The 17919-nt window shown below is 38.7% G+C and overlaps 1 protein-coding gene across 1 annotated transcript in view; it reads left to right on the top strand.

Annotated features, from left to right (window-relative positions):
• Positions 1-17919, top strand: part of csmd1a (CUB and Sushi multiple domains 1a) — a 281553-nt gene that overhangs the window by 99623 nt on the left and 164011 nt on the right. The window contains exons 3-6 of the mRNA XM_070906253.1: positions 57-251; positions 1497-1704; positions 14433-14545; positions 15632-15709. Of these exons, the coding sequence (XP_070762354.1) occupies positions 57-251; positions 1497-1704; positions 14433-14545; positions 15632-15709 (594 nt within the window). The remainder of the gene's footprint in view (positions 1-56; positions 252-1496; positions 1705-14432; positions 14546-15631; positions 15710-17919) is intronic.

Here is a 17919-nt window from a genome sequence, read left to right as displayed (position 1 = left end):
TTTACATATGATATAATCAAAAACATGTTTTTTCTGTTTTCTCCTCTGTGTTTCAGTCCTGCCCAGCCATACATGTGGCACCCCCGGCCTCATTCCAAATGGAGTCATTCATGGCTCGCGGTACAACATGGGGGACAAGATCCGATACAGCTGTGAGTCAGGTTTTGTATTGGAAGGACACAGTATCCTCACGTGTATTGTATCACCCGGCAGTGGAGCACAGTGGGACTTCCCATCACCATTTTGTAGAGGTAAGATGTTCTTTCTTTTGTCCTTTCTGTGGTTCTTTCTTTCTTTCGTTTTACCATTTATTGATGTTTCTGTAATATGTTTTTTTTATCAAATGACTTACAGTAATTTGGTTTAAATCTATTACTTCTATGTCAGCCATTTGGAGCTTAAAGTAGATCATAAAAGTACATAAAAGTAAATGTATGTCATATCTTAACTCATACAAACTTGTCCTAAAACAGTTAGCTACCACTCTGTTCACTCAAAAGTGAAATGAATTTCTAGAAATGCCTGTAACAATAAAAGTAAAACAAAACCTAAGAAAATAATAAACACTCCAGTTGCTGGGGTCGTGAGAACTGAAGGACTACCTCATGTTAAGACATGAGGTCGCAGGCCGGAGGAAGACAAGAAGCCCTGGTGTATTGATTACTTTTACAGCACAGCGAGGTCTGACTCAAATTACGTAACAGACCATTGTATGAACCAGATGGAGCCCAAAATCCTCAAGCAAAGCCCTTCTAATGGTTCATTAGTCCACGGACAAGAACAGATCTGTCCAGGTTTTCACAGTCAGGGCCAGTAGACGGCTGAACAGCTCAGCTCAGGGATTCAGTTTCTTGTGATAACTCACTTTAAAATGTTTGTGCTTTTCAGGGGCTTCAATTAAATGATTAGATTTTTTGCTTCCTTGTATCTAGTCAATATGCTATTTCCTTTGTTTTCACAATAATTACTATGTTTAAATTGAATGATGATAGAAATGATGATGAGGATGTGAAAATAATATTATTAATGTTATTTTAGTTGTAAAATTCCATGTGTACACGTGTATTTTGTTAATTTATTTCTCATATTAAATGAATCTATCCATCTTATCTAGTTATATGTTAATTCATGAACAGAAATGAGACATTAAGCTGTTTGAAATACTATGAAAACAAAGGAAATCCAAAATGTTTGTGTGTTTATAAAAGTGTGTTTATCAATCAGTCAATCAATACTTTATTTGAATAGCACCTTTCATACAGAATAGTGCAATTTAAAGTGTTTTACAAATGACTGACAACCTGACAATAAGACAGTACAAATATTAACAGTAACACAATTTGAGACTAATGCACATGAAAAATAAAAATAATGAAATTACATAATAAAAATAATTACACTCATAAAACAAATTAACTATTAAAAATACAAACAAACTAGAAAATAATGCTATTTGTTCCCATTCTCCGTCTTTCTACCTCTTCGTCTCTCTCCAGCGGAGGGAGCATGTGGCGGTACGTTAAGAGGCACTGCAGGTTCAATAACCAGCCCCGGATACCCTGCAGAGTATGACAACAACCTGGACTGCACATGGTCAATCCTCTCTGAACCCGGGGACACTATCGCTCTCGTCTTTAATGACTTCTTATTAGAGGACAAATATGACTTCCTGGAAATCAGCGGGACAGAAGCGCCAAGCATATGGTGAGATACATTTCATACACAGACCACATTAATGAGTTGATATGTTGGATGGCACTCAAGTCTTTGTGAAAATCAGCAGAAGTGACGCGCCACGTGATGAGTGGGACGATAATGAAAGCAGACACGCACACAATCACCACTGACATTTGAGAGGTTGCGTAGACATATCTTTTGTGTTTTAGATGCAGAGGATATCAAACGCACTCACAAACACACACAAATAAAGTGGACACCATAGCCTTGTTCTGTAAATTAGGTGGGGACACAATATACTACTTTCCAAGAATAAGTAGCCTAGAGGCTTTATTGTTCTGTTAGCTGACTTGTTCACATTCAAGAGGACAGTTGTTGTTTTCACTGCAATTTTCTCTAACTTGTATACTTTCAAGGGGGGCTGTTAATATTAAAAGAAGACTAATGATGTTGTTGGGGAGGACAGATACAAGTACTGATTGATTAGCTGCACAGGAGTCCTGTTGATTTTCCTGATTTATTCAAATCCCACAGGGAAGGTGATAAATAGTTGTTTTCACTCCCATTTTATGTGGTCGCGTTTGAAAATTGGCACTCTGTTGTACCAGAAGACACTTTGTTTTTTTAAATTGGTTTGTTCAGAATAACATCTCCATTGAAGGCTTAGATGTGTTTTAGCATGGGTGGAGGCAGCTTAATGGTTAATCATGCAGGGTTGTTGCTGGTTCAAGTTGCTAGAACTGCTGGGAAAATCTAGAGAGGGGAAAGTGAAATAAGAGTTTGGCCTCCCTCAGTGATAACAACAGAGATGCCTGTGAACCAGGTCTGCTCAGAAATCGACAGATTGAGATGAGACAGAGTTTCTGAACGGCTTCTGGGTTTCAGTGAGTGTTATATATATGTGAAGCAGCAGCGTATGGCTGAAAAAGGACATACATGTTGACAAACCGTCACTTGATAAATTGCATTACATTTAGAAAATAAAAAAGTGCAGTAATTTCCTCCCATCTATATTAGCCTTTGTTACACCACCTTTTATATCTTTTTTCTCTAAAATGGAGAATCATATGCAACATGTCTCTGTAATCCTTTGTTTAAAAAAAATGATACATTCACGTTTGCCTGTTTGTCACTGCTGAAGTGGTAAATATGATTCGTAAAAATGTATTTATGGATCACCATGCCCTGCAGAAACCATCTGTCTCCCATTTTCACATTCTCCTGACTTAAACTGATAGATGACATTGTCTTCCATGTATAGAAAATGTTAAATGACTGTGGCACAACCTGCAGAAGAAAAGAATGGATAGGTCGACAGGCAAATAAGAGGAGTGAAGGAGGCAGAGAGGATAGCACTAGATGGAAACAAAAGGAATAGAGAATAATTGCACGTTTACTCCTGTCACCAGCAGAGCGGTACACATCAACCATGTCATTCTCATGATACCGTTTGTGTGTGTGTGTGTGTGTGTGTGTGTGCGTCCGTGTCCGTGTCAGGTCTTAAGTGGCCCTCTGACTGTGAGCTGTTGATCGTTTCTCTAGGCTCTGACAGATTACACACACTCAAGTGCGCACACGCATACACACATAGCTTGTCTCTGACAGTATAACATTCAAGGACCACTGTCAACCCATCCTCTGCAATGCAGGGGGAAGACAGGGAGTGTACTGGAGAACACACCCCACATTTTGTCACATGGAAAATAGTGGCTGCAACAACTGAAGCGTTTTGACGTGACCATTCTGAATTCAAATGATTGATCCCATCATCCCCAAGCATTCCCATTATTAGGGCGGCTAAATAAAAACCCTACTACAAGGTTAGCAGTCCTGCACTCCAGAGGGAGGTGATTTATTTTGCCACAATAGCCTGTTAAATTATGCATCGCTACAAACATGGTTTTGATTACAAATAATACCAGTTGCGTCAATGTATTTCACATATATATCACAGATGCATGTATTTTTTTATGTTGGGGGTTTCACTAAAATATACTTTCAAGGTAAAATGTATTTAAGTTGGCAGAAAGACACTAATATGAATTGATATGAGCTTTCTCAAATTATATTTGTGTGATAATCTACTCTAAAATGTTGTGTAAACGTGTAAAGTTATTTTATTACTGGTATTTTATATATCATAGTAGGTTTAAAAATAAAGTGAACCAACTTTGATATCCACTATAAACATGTATGACATGACAATAACAGTAGTGTGTTATTATTATATGTGTGATAAATTGTTGTTTTCGTTTTTTCCTTTTTTTATATATGTTACAGTGGTAAAACATAGACAGCGAGTGGGAATATATAACAAAGGTCCCAAGTTGGAATCGATATATATGTGTATTTAATGAAAGTTCAGGCCAGGCCTAAAACAATACAATTATATAAAAACAAACCTAAATGGGCTTCTGCCATGCACAATCTAATGCAATCCTAAATACTTTTCTCCAGAGGTGGGATTAAGAGATGATTGGCATTTTCACTGAGGCATGTGGGCAGGTCATTGTGAAAAAGACTGACACCTGACAGGACCACTGTGACGGGTTCTTCCTGTTTATCGAGAGCTTTTTTGATTGGCTGTCCCAAAAGCAATTTCCTGTTTCATGTTCCTGTCTGCTAGCTGGCAGGTTGAATGTCAGGTTGACTAGCTCTAACATATACACACATACCCACAAATGCCGCTCCACACTCACACACGCACATATAAGTTATTGTGCCTGGACGATTTAACTTTTTTATTTAACTGGACAAAGTGAATGATTTGTTTCCAGTCATTCCTTTTCTTGAGACGGAAATGTTATTTCTGCAGACAATTACAAGTAAATGTGTATCCTGTTTTTGGACCACTAAACTGTCATAACATGTCTTACAACCTGAGTCTAATTTGAAAGATTATGTCCTGGATAATCAGTTGTTCCCAGTCTTCAGGCATCTAACCTGCTTGGCTGTAATGCCTTGAAACCTGTCAGCTGAGTGAGGTCAGACTGGAAAAAGAATGCAGCTACTGGTTAATGTGAACTATATTTCACTGGGATTATTTGTGAAACATAAAGAAGACTGCACAGAGGATGGGGTAGACAATGAAGGCAGGCAACTGTGAGACAAAATGAGTGACAGAGATGGGGTCATAAGGACAGAAAGAGAGACCCCCAGGCATTTGTGTTGCTGTTGCCTACTATAGTCCAATGGCTTCATCACACTGTATAGTTTATAGAATGTATTTTTTTAATATTTCTTTTTTAAGCAAGTGAAATGTCAACAGACCACAGAGCTGCTTCTGTGTGCAGTTGTGGAGGTCATCAGTCCCTCTCTGTGCATGTATTTGCTCATGTTTTCCATGAATCAAGATAACGATCCTGATTCGTCTGAGATGCAAGTAATTTGACCAGTAAACTAAAATCGGGAAGAAGACTCAGATTATGATCCAAAGTAAAACTGCCTGTTTCTCCAAGCAGCAGCAGTAGTGGCTGTCTGTGTGAAGGAGACACCTTTGATTTTTTCTTTGTCTATTTAATTTCTATTTATTTTTTCATAAACAAGCCTATCCACTATTGGCTAACTATGACCACTGGATTGCAGCATATCAAATGTGTACAGAGCTTTTTGTCCAAGAAACAATCAACCAGTATTTGTAATTAATGATGGACATGTTTGAAGATAACGGACATGTTGATTACTCTGGACTGATCACCTCACAAATATTCAGAATGTTTCCCCTTGTTCATGTAAATGTCATCGTCCTATTTAGAAGAGCATGGATAAGCTGTTATTCTGAGAACATAGACAGGAATACACCAATATCTGCAGACAGACTGAGGCAATTTTTCACTGTTTTTTGCAGAGTCCTCGGTCAGTTCATTATACATGTTTATTTGTGTATACTGTGATTTTGGTGACCTGAATATGAATAACACATAAACAGCTTATCCTGAATAATAGACTGTTATCTGGAATGTTGTTACATCTGTTATCTTCAAATCTGAACAGATTGTCTTTCTGATTACTCAAAATGAGCTCTGTTTATCAGTTTCATTAATGTCTAGAGCTTCCCTGCTCCTAAACTCCTCTCCTTCTTTCTCCACCCTAACCTCTACCCTTCCACCCTTTCCTCCTTCCTTAATTTTTGTACCTCTTCTTTTCCTCTTTTCTCTGCACTCCCTCTGGCTATCCCTTTTTCTTCTTCTCTCTCTTTCCCTGCCCCCTTTATGTTCTCCTCTCCTTTATCTCAGTCTTTCAAAGCACAAGACAAACTGAAATGCTTAAAGCCCAACAGTGTTAGGTCTGTCATTTTCTTTAACTCAATGAATTCTTACTGTGCTAAAGGCCATTATATCCAAGGAGCACGACCAACAGCGATTAATCATATTTTGTTCCTTATTGCTCACTACATTATTCACATTGATTTTAACCCATTTGCCAGCACTGAAAACTCAAGAATTTGCTGTAATGTATCATCACCATGATAGTCAAGGATTTTTAATAAGCAGTGGTTTGTTATGCTGATTTAAAGTGGCTGATGGAATCTCTGAATTGCACATTAAATGAATCCCTTCCCATCCTATCTTTCCCAGACTTCTAACTAAATGAAAGGCTCTAATTGCCAATTATTCCATTAATTGAGTAACAGGGTCACTACACATAATGTGATGAAACTATTACCAGAAAATCAGTTCCCTTTCCTTAATCCATAACACCTGCAAGAAGCCATGTGTCTGTTTCGGTGGAACATAAACGTATGATAATATATGATAAACTAATTTAAAGTCCCAGCATACAAGATTTAAATGTAATGCCACACTTAATGTGAAAAACGTGGTGTGATCATGAATTTGAATGCAAAGCACCTCTGCAGTTCAAAAACTGACTTACACAAATACAGTTAGTCATCCATTCACTCACTCTCCTGTTTAACCCATTTCTTCCCAAGTGGTTTGTAGTGTTTGTTTTTAGCCATGCTTGCAGCTGGTGTCGGTCAGTCAGCCCAGGCTGATATATCTCAACAATAATTGGATGCATTGCCATGAAATTTGGTACAGATATCCATAATCCACAGAGAATTAATCTCAATGACTTTGGTGATCCCCTGACTTTTCCTTTTTTGACATTGGTAATTGTCTGTTAAATGTCTTGACAATTTTGGATGGATTGCCGTGAAATTCGGTACACACATTCATGTCTCCCTCTGGAAGAATTGTAGTAATTTTTGATCACTTAACTTTCCATGTAGCACTATCATCAGGTCAAAACTTTAAATTGTTCGAAACTTTGGCATATGACCAAATATCTGTAAAGCTAATAACAATCCCATCAGCCTGAGCTGTACTTTCTGTTTAGTTTTAATTGGCAAATATTAGCATACTAATATACTAAACAAAGGTGGTGAACATGGTAAACATTACCTGCTCGACATCAGCATGCTGATGTTAATATTTAGCTCTGTGACAAAAGCCTCACAGAGCTGCTAGCATGGCTGTGGACCCTTAGTCTCTCTGTTTGAACTACTGATTCACAGCAATGACAAAGTTCATCTTGTTAATCCATCCACTTTAAACAGACTTTAAGAAAGTAAGAAGGAAAGCATTTTAATATAAACACACAAAATTACTGGTAGTCACACAGACTACAGGCTAATAAGTAAACTGTATTGTATTGGGTTGTATTCTGTTGTATTTTATTCTCCTTTATTTCCTCCTCTCTTTTCAATTACCTCTGTCTTCTCTCCTTTTCGCTACTACTTCTCTCTCTCTGACTCTGCTCTCTCTCTCTCTCTCCCTCACACACACACACACACACACACACACACAGTTTCATTTTTAATTACTTTATTGGCTGTGATAGAAACAGTAGTAGCAAAGTAATTTCCATTTAGTCATCCATTTTCCAGTTGCTTATCCAGGTCATTTTCTAGTCATTTAACCAGGACAAAATCCATTCATTCAGTGGCCACAGAGTAAGAGCAGCAGCCCAGATGTAATTTTTGTGCAAACCTCTTCCACCTTCTTCTGGGGGATCCAGAGTCTCAGTCAAGGCCAGGTGGGAGATGTAGCTCCTCTACCTTTTCCTGGCTCTCCCACAGAGCCCCCTCTCAGGAGGCTGGCAAAGGCATCCTTACCATTTGCCAGAACTGCCTCAACAGCTTCTTTCAATCAACATCAAGTTCCTGCTGCTTGCCAAACTTCTTTCATTCTTACACTCATCATGCGGGAGACCAGCCACCCGCATTGCACTCGGTTGTATGATCTCATTTTTGTGTGCTTTATTGTCACTGATGCACACATCTGGCTGTCAGTCTTATGGATTATATCTGTGGGTGAAACTCCAAGATTCCTGAACTTCTCTCCATGAAGTAGTCGCTCATCTTCATGGACCATGCAAACAATTATGGTCTCAGTCACCCAGCTGTTGATTCTTATCCTAAGCAAATCACACTTTGTAATCTGATGAACCCAGAAGGACAACAACATCTGCAAACAGCAGAAATGCCAAGCTAATGTCACTGCCGACCATCTCTCTGTTTAATACAAACAGAAGAAAAGGCAAGGCACGCCCTTATCAGAGTCCACTGCCTCGCTTGAACAAACTTGATGGCTCTGACACCCCATGCTTCTGCAGCGTCTCCTGCAGTAAACTCTGGGGAACACTCGTAGGCATTTTACAAATCCCCAAATCAACAAGGTTAGCAATTCTCCATCACTGAAATAACTTGAAGTGGATAATATTAGGGAACATTTCATGACTGTTGCCCCTCATAAATGTGACCTTGGTAGGCTTTCCCAGGAAGGTTTAGCCGTGTAATTCCTTGATCATTTGAACACACCTTCCGGCTTGCTTTACTGAAACTTGGGAATGGCTGGCCTTGTCTGCCAAAATCAAAGGGCACCACATCAGGCCTGCAGCATCTGTGGATGAACCTTGTCCATCCTCAGTGCCTTGCCCAAATGGATTCAGTGATATCTGCCAAAGAAATAGGCTCAGGCTTTTCCACCCTCTTTCTAACCTGAACCTGTTCTTTCTTCCTATTTGCTCTCCCCTCATGTCCCTCAGTTACATCTCGTTTCACTCCTCCCTTGAAGTCCCTTTTTTTCTGATCCTCTTCTGCTTTTCCTCCTCCTCTTTGCCTCTCCCCCGACTCCCCTTTTTGTAACCACCAGCCCTCTCTTAGTCTCTTTTCTCCACTTCGAAACACTTCTCTTGTTCTGTTATTACATTTACATTTTAAATTATGTTTACTGGCTACACGATTGTGTGTGTGTGTTTCTGTGTGAGTGCGTGGGTGTGTTATGAGATTAAAAGTACCGGTGTACCAGGGTTTTGCACTAAGCACTTGGAATAAACAGCTATCTGTTGTGGATAATGTGCTTTCCAACTTTTCTGACTTGTATCCAATAATTTATTTTTACAGTGCCTTTTTGTCATTTTGCAGATGCTCACATCGGGATCGCACAGCAGTGGAACAAACTTAAAAATAATATATTGCCAGCAACACAAACAGCCAAAAGAGAGGGCAAAGGCTAAAACAGCAGTGCCTGGACAGTTGAAAGTTGTGCCTTTGTGATGTTCATGTATCACCAAAAGACTAGTGGTCTAATAATAGGGAAGTGCTACAGTGAGCACAGAAATACCTCTCTTCTGCTTTTGGTGTCTTTGTCACCCTCTCTGTTTTGTGACTTGGCCTCTCTTCTCCTATTGTCTTCTCCTCTCAGGTGTGTCAAACCTCTCCTCTCCTTTTCTCTTATCTTCTCTCTCTTTTTTAGTTCTGCTACCTCTCCTTTCTGTCACCCATTCTACACCTTCCCATATGAGTTCTTTCATTTCTCTTTTTTTTTTCTCCATCTCTTTTCTCCTGTCACTGCTCTCCTTCCAGCTTAACTTCCTTTCTCATTTATCTCTATTCTTTGCAACCTGGTGTTTGTAATGTCCAACCTCATTTGCCTCCTTGCCTCCTTTTTCTTTTTAAACTTTTGACCTCTCGGCTTGTGTCACCTCTCTCCTGTTCATTTAAGTGCCGCTCTCACCTCCTGTCAACTGTTCTTCATCCATCAGCCCCTGTTTTTCTCTTCTTGGAGGTTTTTCTCTGTCCTCTTTTTTTCTTTCATTGACCTTGTAAGTTCTCCTTCTCTCACATTTCTGCTTGTGGTCCTATAATCTGCTTTACTGGTTTCTGTCCAACCTGTCCTTCATTATCTGCTTCTCCTCTCCTCTCTTTCCCCTCATGTCTGTTATTTTCACCAACTTAGCCTGTCGTCTTTCAAACTTTTGTCAGTCTCTCTTCTCATCTCTTCTCATTTGCTTCTTCTCCTTCTTTCTTCCCCTTCCTTTCAGTTCAGTCTCATGTCTCTTCCCACTCTCCTCCTCCTCTCTGACCTCTTGTCTCTCCTTCATTCCTATGTCAGGCAGTTGGCCAGTCCCCATGAATAATGGAAGAGATGCAGCATATCTCTCACTTTTTATCTGTTTCTCTCTCTACTTTTCATATTTCCCTATCTTTGTCCTTCCCAACACACAATGACCATATTTCTCTGATTTTGTTAAAGTTATTCGTACATCATCATGCGTCCTTTTAGCTCTATCCTCAACCCTAAACCTAAATCCTGATCCTAAAAAAAAGCCATTTGAAGAGGGTTTTTTCAGCAAGCTCTTTGCACATTTGTTAAAGCTGCAATAATTGATTTCTTACCACTTGGGAGAGCAGAAAGGACACACCAAATCACTAAAATGTGCTAAGAAACACACATTTATTAATTATAAGTACAGAGGCCAAACAAGAACAAATCTACCAAAGCACTATGCATAAAGACCTCCTCTGGGAACGACTTATCACTCTTAATCTTTTTGAAATGCAGAGAGGTTTGAACCCAGATGGCTCAAGTGAGAGAGCCACCATTGCTAGTCACTAGTGTCTGGCAACTTGACATACTCAAATGGGTAATAGTAATTTCAGCACCCACTGGGTCACATAGCAGGGCAGACTTATCCCCCAAACCCTTTCAGCCAATCAGGTCAACCTAAAGGGGAACTGGTTTTCCATGGCAATTGAGACACAAAGAGCTTTATTTCTGTAACAAAATAGCATTAGCATCACAAGATATGAAATACTGTTTACTGGCCAAAAATACTGCCCAAAATGCCATTCATGCATATTCTTCTCTAAATGTTTATAAATTGTCCATATGAATACAGTGTTTAAGACCTTTGCGCAGAAAGTGTCTGTTGTAACAGCAATTGAACAATTTGTGTAGCCTTGTTTTGGAAATCTTAAGGGGGAAAGAAGCCAGTATTGTCAGATACTGTCAGTGGGTAGCTGAGTTTTTCAGTTCATCCAAGTTGTTTATTTGTTTAAAATGAGCACATGAAAAACTGTAGCGAGTAGCTCCCAGATGACTTTTGTTGAGTCACTCTCTCTCCCAGAAGTATTTCTGCAAGACATTGCTGGAAAAACAAATGTATTGCTAATCATTTTGTAAAAGGGTTTAAATTTGGATTTACAAAAACTGAATTGTGCGCCTTGATGGAATTATGAGGTGCACAGATGGATCTTTAAGATTTGGTGACATTGAGGTACCAATATGTTGATCAGCTGAGCCCATTGTTGAGATTATAGACGTATTCTTTTGTGATTAATCTGAGCTGATATATAATCACAATAGATCGGTAGCCAAATTGAGTAAATTTACAACAATATCATATCATCATTGTCACATATGAGTAGTGTTTTCAGTTACATAACCACCATTTTGCAAATGTAGAGGACCTGAGGCTGCAACAGTACAATACCAGCAGTGATTTCCCAATGTAATACTGAACATTGTATAAGCATTACTGTTTTTCTTCAGGACAGAAATGTGTTGGTAAGGCCTTACCATCAGTATTAGACATCTTGTTTCTACTAAATCCAACCATATCAAATAACTAAATAAATATTTGAATAAATACATAATAGCTCTTTATATTTTCTAAGAAGTATAACAAGTATAGGAAGAACATATTATAATAGAGTTCGATTAGTTATTTCTTTAGAGAGGACCAGTTTCCCCCATTCTGAAAGCATGAATCTTTGATCATCACCACATGATGGTTAAGTGCACGTCGTCAACTTACAGTTTATTAGTAATGATAGTGGAGTGTTGTCCATCTAACAAGCATTTAAATAGTCTTACATATGTTTCCAACAAGTCAAATCTTTTTCCAGTACAGCTGCTTATAATACCCAACTTGAATTAACTGCCATTTATACATTAGATATGATTCTGGTACTGTATATTAGCTGATATTGACTCTCTCTGACTTGTCAGTTCATTTTATGTGACTTCAACATGGAAAATCAATAACTCTTTGAATTGTTGTTTCATTGACTTTCACTTCTTCGTTGAAATGTACCCAACTTTGATTCAAATTTAGACTGACTTCAGTCTGACACAAAACAGCAAAGTCCAAGATTTTATTGTTATATAACAGTAAGCTGTTTCATGAATCTTTTTTATACCAGACAGGCTGTCTAAGAACATTTTCTTTTGCCAGGCTGATTTAACAAATATAGCTGAGATCAAATCAGACACAGGAATGTAAGCAGGTCAAAAGTACACGGACATTTGAAAAAAAGCCCAATAATATAATACTTTATTGGTGCCTGTAGGGAAGTCAATCAATTTTGCGCACCTGCCCCTGGAGGCCATAAGTCAAGATCAGGTGCAGACCATTGGTTGTGTCTGAAATTGCTGCCTACCGTATTTACCACAGTTTGCAGTGCACTATATTCGTGACTTTTATGCTCCATATAGTGCCCTCAGAAAGTTCCATAATCATCCCTCTGGTCTCACATATGTCATTACCCTACCATGCATGTCTATTTAATCACAATAACTGATAAAGACCACTAGTTGACTCAGTGGGAGATGACACATTGCCCTACTGTAGTCTATTCACTGTGTATACTATAGTTAGATTGCCCTCCGGCTGACACATTGCCAGTGCTTGTGTCTCATCTGACATTCTTCGTATTCTCTTTCTCAGATTTTCTTGAGCTGTCTCTTTCACAGATACAGAACTTTGTGTCTCCGATAATAAGCACTCAATAAGGTCCTCTAACAAGCGCTCTTAATATTTTTTTTTTACCACTCCTCATATTTTGTTTCTGCCCTTTTCCTTATCTGTGTTCCTTCCTCCCTCACTGTCTCTCTCTATCTACTCAGTACACCTGCGGCATTATTAAAGGGCAGTTACAGTGGCTCTTGTTGCTCTAGGGAGGATGGTAGAACATTAGCTTCCAGGCAGTCTCTTACATCATTTCCTTTTTTTTGTCTCAGTGCACCGTTTTCCCCACATTTTAATATTTTAATTTTTTTGTAATACTGCCTTGGTTGCCGTTGGTAACGAAATGCGAGAGCAGCTAAAGCTGATGTAAGACTTACCATAGGCAACCAACTCATCGTCTCAGTGGTGATGCTTCAGAAACAGTTTTTGAAGATGTGAACTTTGCTGACTTTCTACAACTTTCTCCATTCACCTCTTCTACTTTTCTCTTCTCTTCTCTTCCTGTATTACTCTTACTTTCAGTAATTCTACTGTATTCTGAGCCCAGAATCACAAATCAATGTACATCTTATTTTCAAAATCTCAAACTATTATATCATAATTTAGACCACCTCACAATATGGCTTTCTTTTTCTTAACAATTAATCAGAACAGTTTTTTTTCATTGGTGGATATTTTCAAACAGTGAAAAGGCATTTTAGTACATTTAAACATGTGTTATACTGTACCCAGTACCACAGTGCTCTGCTTCTGGTCAGTGGTGATCATTATGGGAAAGGATAATATCACTCATTCAATTCCCACATCCGCAATTTCCAAGCCAGTGGAACAAATTGCCTTTGAGCTAAAACCTCCTTAAATTACAGCCAGCCTTTGCACCTCGAAGGACAATACAAAGTGACATCAAATCATACTTTCAGCTCTCTGGAAAGTTCTGCTTCATGTAGTGATGCTCTTTTTTATGTATAGGCCCTGAGATGAAGTCATTTAGATTCTGCAGTTATTCACACTTCTATGTTCTGTGTTGTATGATACACTGCATTTACGATTGTTTGTGACAAGTAATTTAACAACATTTTTCACAACAGTGGTTGGTCGTGCTCCAGTCTATAATGCAGCAATCCGTAATTACATGGCAGCAATTTTGAAGCACTTTCCTCCAACAACTGCGTTATTGTTTGAGATTATGTTTTTCTACCTCAAATTGAAATATGTGGAGCTCATCTTCCATGAGCAAATCAGACCCATGAGTGCAAGTTCTGTAACAGAAAGCTAAGACAAACATCGTCCATCTCTGGAAAAGTCTATCTCTTTGTCAGCATGATATTCTCCAACAATGTGGAAACGCAGAAATGTAGAAATACCCACACATTACACAACAATGATGCAATGCAACATACAGTTTATTTACTGGAGAGGTGCTCTCTGTCTCTGTGCACAAAGGTGGATACTGTGGATTTGCAATAACAACAGCTTGTGTTTTGTTACATCATACCTTGTCTTTTCCATCTGCCTTCTTCGTCTCTGCTGTATTCTCTATAGTATAGTATTAATACACCAAGGAGAAAAAAGTAAGTGCAAGTAAACTCAAATTTAGAACCGCTCACTCATTCCAGATAGTTATCAAATATCAGTAGGTCTGCCTCCATTCTTCTACTGTTTCTGCTTGGTTTATGTTGTGATTCATATGATGAAATGTCTTATTTGTTTACTTCCAGGCTGACTGGCACAACCCTGCCCTCACCAGTGATATCAAATAAGAACTGGCTTCGGATACATTTCACCTCAGATAGCAGCCATCGAAGAAAAGGATTCAGTGCTCAATACCAAGGTATATCACACTCTTTCTGTCTTATTACTTATCTGTTCAATGCCTCCCTTTTACGCAAATATTTGTATAAAGTACTAATGTGCATCAGACCTGAGGGTCTCTTTTACAGAGTCAGGTTTCTTTTAGACACACTTACAGCAACTAATCCACGCATATAAAAACAACAAACAAGATAGGACTGAGAGTACATGGTCGTTTTCTTGCATTATATACTCATATACTGTTATTGAGAATAGCAATTATAGGGGACAGAAGTCCTGAACCACCTGACTGGACTTGCTGGACCTTTCCTGTCATCTAATTGACTGGTTGTATTACTTAATTAGCATATTAAGGTGCATATTAGTTTCCACGTGGTGGCTCAGATTTAATTGGCAGCTTCCAACAGAAAACATGGTGACCTGTCTCTCTTGCTGTATGTCTCACTTCCTGTCTGTCTCCATCTCTTTTTCTATTCACTTTATGCTGTCTCTTTCTTCCTCAGTTATTGGCATCTTGCTCTTGCCAGTGGTACTTCTGTCGTTTCCTTTCTCTCTGTCTCTGCATTATGTGATGTGTGTGTGTGTGTGTGTGTGTGTGTGTGTGTGTGTGTGTGTGTGTGTGTGTGTGTATGTGTGTGTGTGTGTGTGTGTGTGTGTGTGTGAGAGAGAGAGAGGGATCTGTGCTTTTCATGCCAAGTCTGTTTCTCAGTGGAATGTAGTTTGGTTGTAGCACAGATTTTTCTGTTATCCTCTGCAATGCTGCTACTTAGGATAAAATAGATGGAATACATTTTAATGCTGCTCCACTGCCTTCTCTCTTCTTCCCCCTTTTTCTCCTCTCTTGTCTCTACTTCTCTGTGGCTTTTAATATTTTCTCCTTTTTCCCTGTTCTAATTTTCAGTTTCTGCCACTATTGCATTTGTTGTTTGTTATCGGAGGGGGAGTGTGAAGCACTTTCTGGATTGCACGTGTACTTGATGTGTACTGAATGGCAACCCTGAAAATAATAAGCACTTAAGATAAGATGTGACCTAAATTAAGTTTAAGAAAATATTATTTATAATCAAACTAATAACCACCATCTCCTCTCCTCTCCTCTCCGCAGTGAAAAAAGCAATAGAGCTGAAGTCCAGAGGAGTGAAGATGATGCCCAGTAAAGACTCCAGTCACAAAAATGCTGTCTGTAAGTAAACTACTGTCTGCTGTTTGTTGGTTGTGTGACTGTACGTCATTGAGAGAGCCCTTTTAAACCAAAGTTGAAACACATTTGGTCTCACACAAACACACACACACACACACACACACACACACACACACACACACACACCCACACATATAGTACATCCTGTATGTACACAAGGACACACAGCCTGCATCCATCTTTGATGTGGCAGGTGCAGTGATTTCATCCATTTTTCACTGGGGTTGCCCTTCCAGGAGACAAGAATTAGTACCACAATCTCCTTTTCTGTTTTTTCAGACGTTTTCTTCTTTCTTTCAAAGGGTCAGAGGTCCACATGAAACCAGTTCTATAAATAGAGGTTATTTGTGTTTGCAGACGCAAAATTGGTTATTTATAGAAGCAAATATATATTTAAAACACATCCAATATTTGCAAAGAAATGATATTTTTATGCTACAGTAACATTCAAGTTTTGACTTGTTTAAACTGTTCTTACAATTCAGTTGGTTACAAACCAACCAATGATGCAAATCATTCTTCTTCAAATCGGTCTTCTTTTTACAATTACACCTTGGCAAGTAAAACAAGCTGAAAGAGGTGAACAACACAGATTCAGGATGTCCTGTTTCTATTTCACAATGTGAATGTTTGTTAATTCTTCACAAAAAATTGAATGCATATAAAAAGCATATAAGATATATTTGTTGTTGATACTGGAAGAAGTATTGATTAAAGGGTCAATCTGGAGGCCATGTTTTGTGCTCTTTCTGTATTTTTTGATACCCTAAGCAAAATTAGTTTTGCTGCTTGGTATTAATGTCATTGTGTCAGCCCCCCTGTACAAACATCATGTTTGGATACTTAGTGTCAGACTCGTGGGCCTCTATTCTGTTTCCGTTCTAGTGGTTTCTGTGATTTTAACTTTGAAGTAAATTTCCTTTCTGTTTCACACATAGTGAAACCTCCTGTGCCAGTGTCAGGATGATAATCTGACTACAGTCCATAATAAACTAAATGCAGCATAGCGAATCACTTTCTACTGGCTGTAGATATTGCTTCCCAATGGATAAGTCCTTGTATTATCCATTTCATCTTTTATTATTTTCTAACTTTCAAAATTTCCGAAAACTAAGTGGAGTCTGGAGGTTTGGATTCTTCATGGCCAAAGCTGGAAATGCGCCCACTGCATCTTATTCATTCCCTCTGGAGGTGCAGCCAAGAATCCAGAAAGAGACAGTGTAGTCTCCATCAGGTGAAGTCATTACTGGGTAAATTTTGGAAAGCCCACCTCAGATACATATTAAGTCAGAAGAGAAATCATGCAATCCTATAGTGAACATTAATGAGGGCCAATATATGGAGTACAAGTTACAAAATGCAGTGTCCCTTTAGTTTCTGTCTTGCTACAGTATTTTTTTCTCTCCTGTCCTCTTTTCATGTGCTCAGCCCCTTACTTGACTCATGTTAATATATCACACAGAGCACATACTGTACTTGCATAATATCCTGCATGCAATTTCAATTGCACTTTTCAAATTATAAAGAGGGAAGAGTTTTGAATACAAAGCTTGACTATATGTCAAAGCTAATCATGAGATAAATTTTCATTTTGAGGCTGTGAATGTAACGTAACTTTCTGCTCATCCATGTACAGTAAACAAGAACTGAGTAGCTAGTGTCCCATTGTTGTTGGTACAGTTAAAATATCATTAGCCAACCAGCTAAATTACGTAAAGTTGAATATATTATTTTCTGAAGTGATGAATAGGATTGAGATTGTCACCCAGGAAAACTTCCCTCCCAAGAAAAACAACAGCATCATTAGTTTCAGCACATGCCCAAAAACATGTTTATGTTGTGACAAAGCCATCAGTGTTTTCTGTTGGAGGCAAAGGAGGAATGGTGTGAAATGGTTATAGAGCCACAAAGTCCATGAAGGGAGGAAGTCAGGGTGGTTGGACGGGTCAAAAAATATCTGATGTTGACACGGGAGTCAACTGTTCGCTTCCTGTTTCCTATCAGCAGTCAATATTGGTTTCTTACCATGATAAGTGTTTTAACCCAAACCATGATGTTTCCCTAACCTTAACTTCATTTTTATTTATTGTTGTTGTTTTATTTTCTTGGCATTTTTGCCTTTATTTGATAGCAGACAGTATAGAGGCGGACAGGAAATGAGAGGAGAGAGAGAGAGAGAGAGAGAGAGAGAG

The sequence above is a fragment of the Enoplosus armatus genome, chromosome 1 (genome assembly GCF_043641665.1).
Source record: "Enoplosus armatus isolate fEnoArm2 chromosome 1, fEnoArm2.hap1, whole genome shotgun sequence".
NCBI lineage: Eukaryota > Metazoa > Chordata > Actinopteri > Centrarchiformes > Enoplosidae > Enoplosus > Enoplosus armatus.
This window is presented reverse-complemented; position numbering and strand designations above follow the sequence as displayed.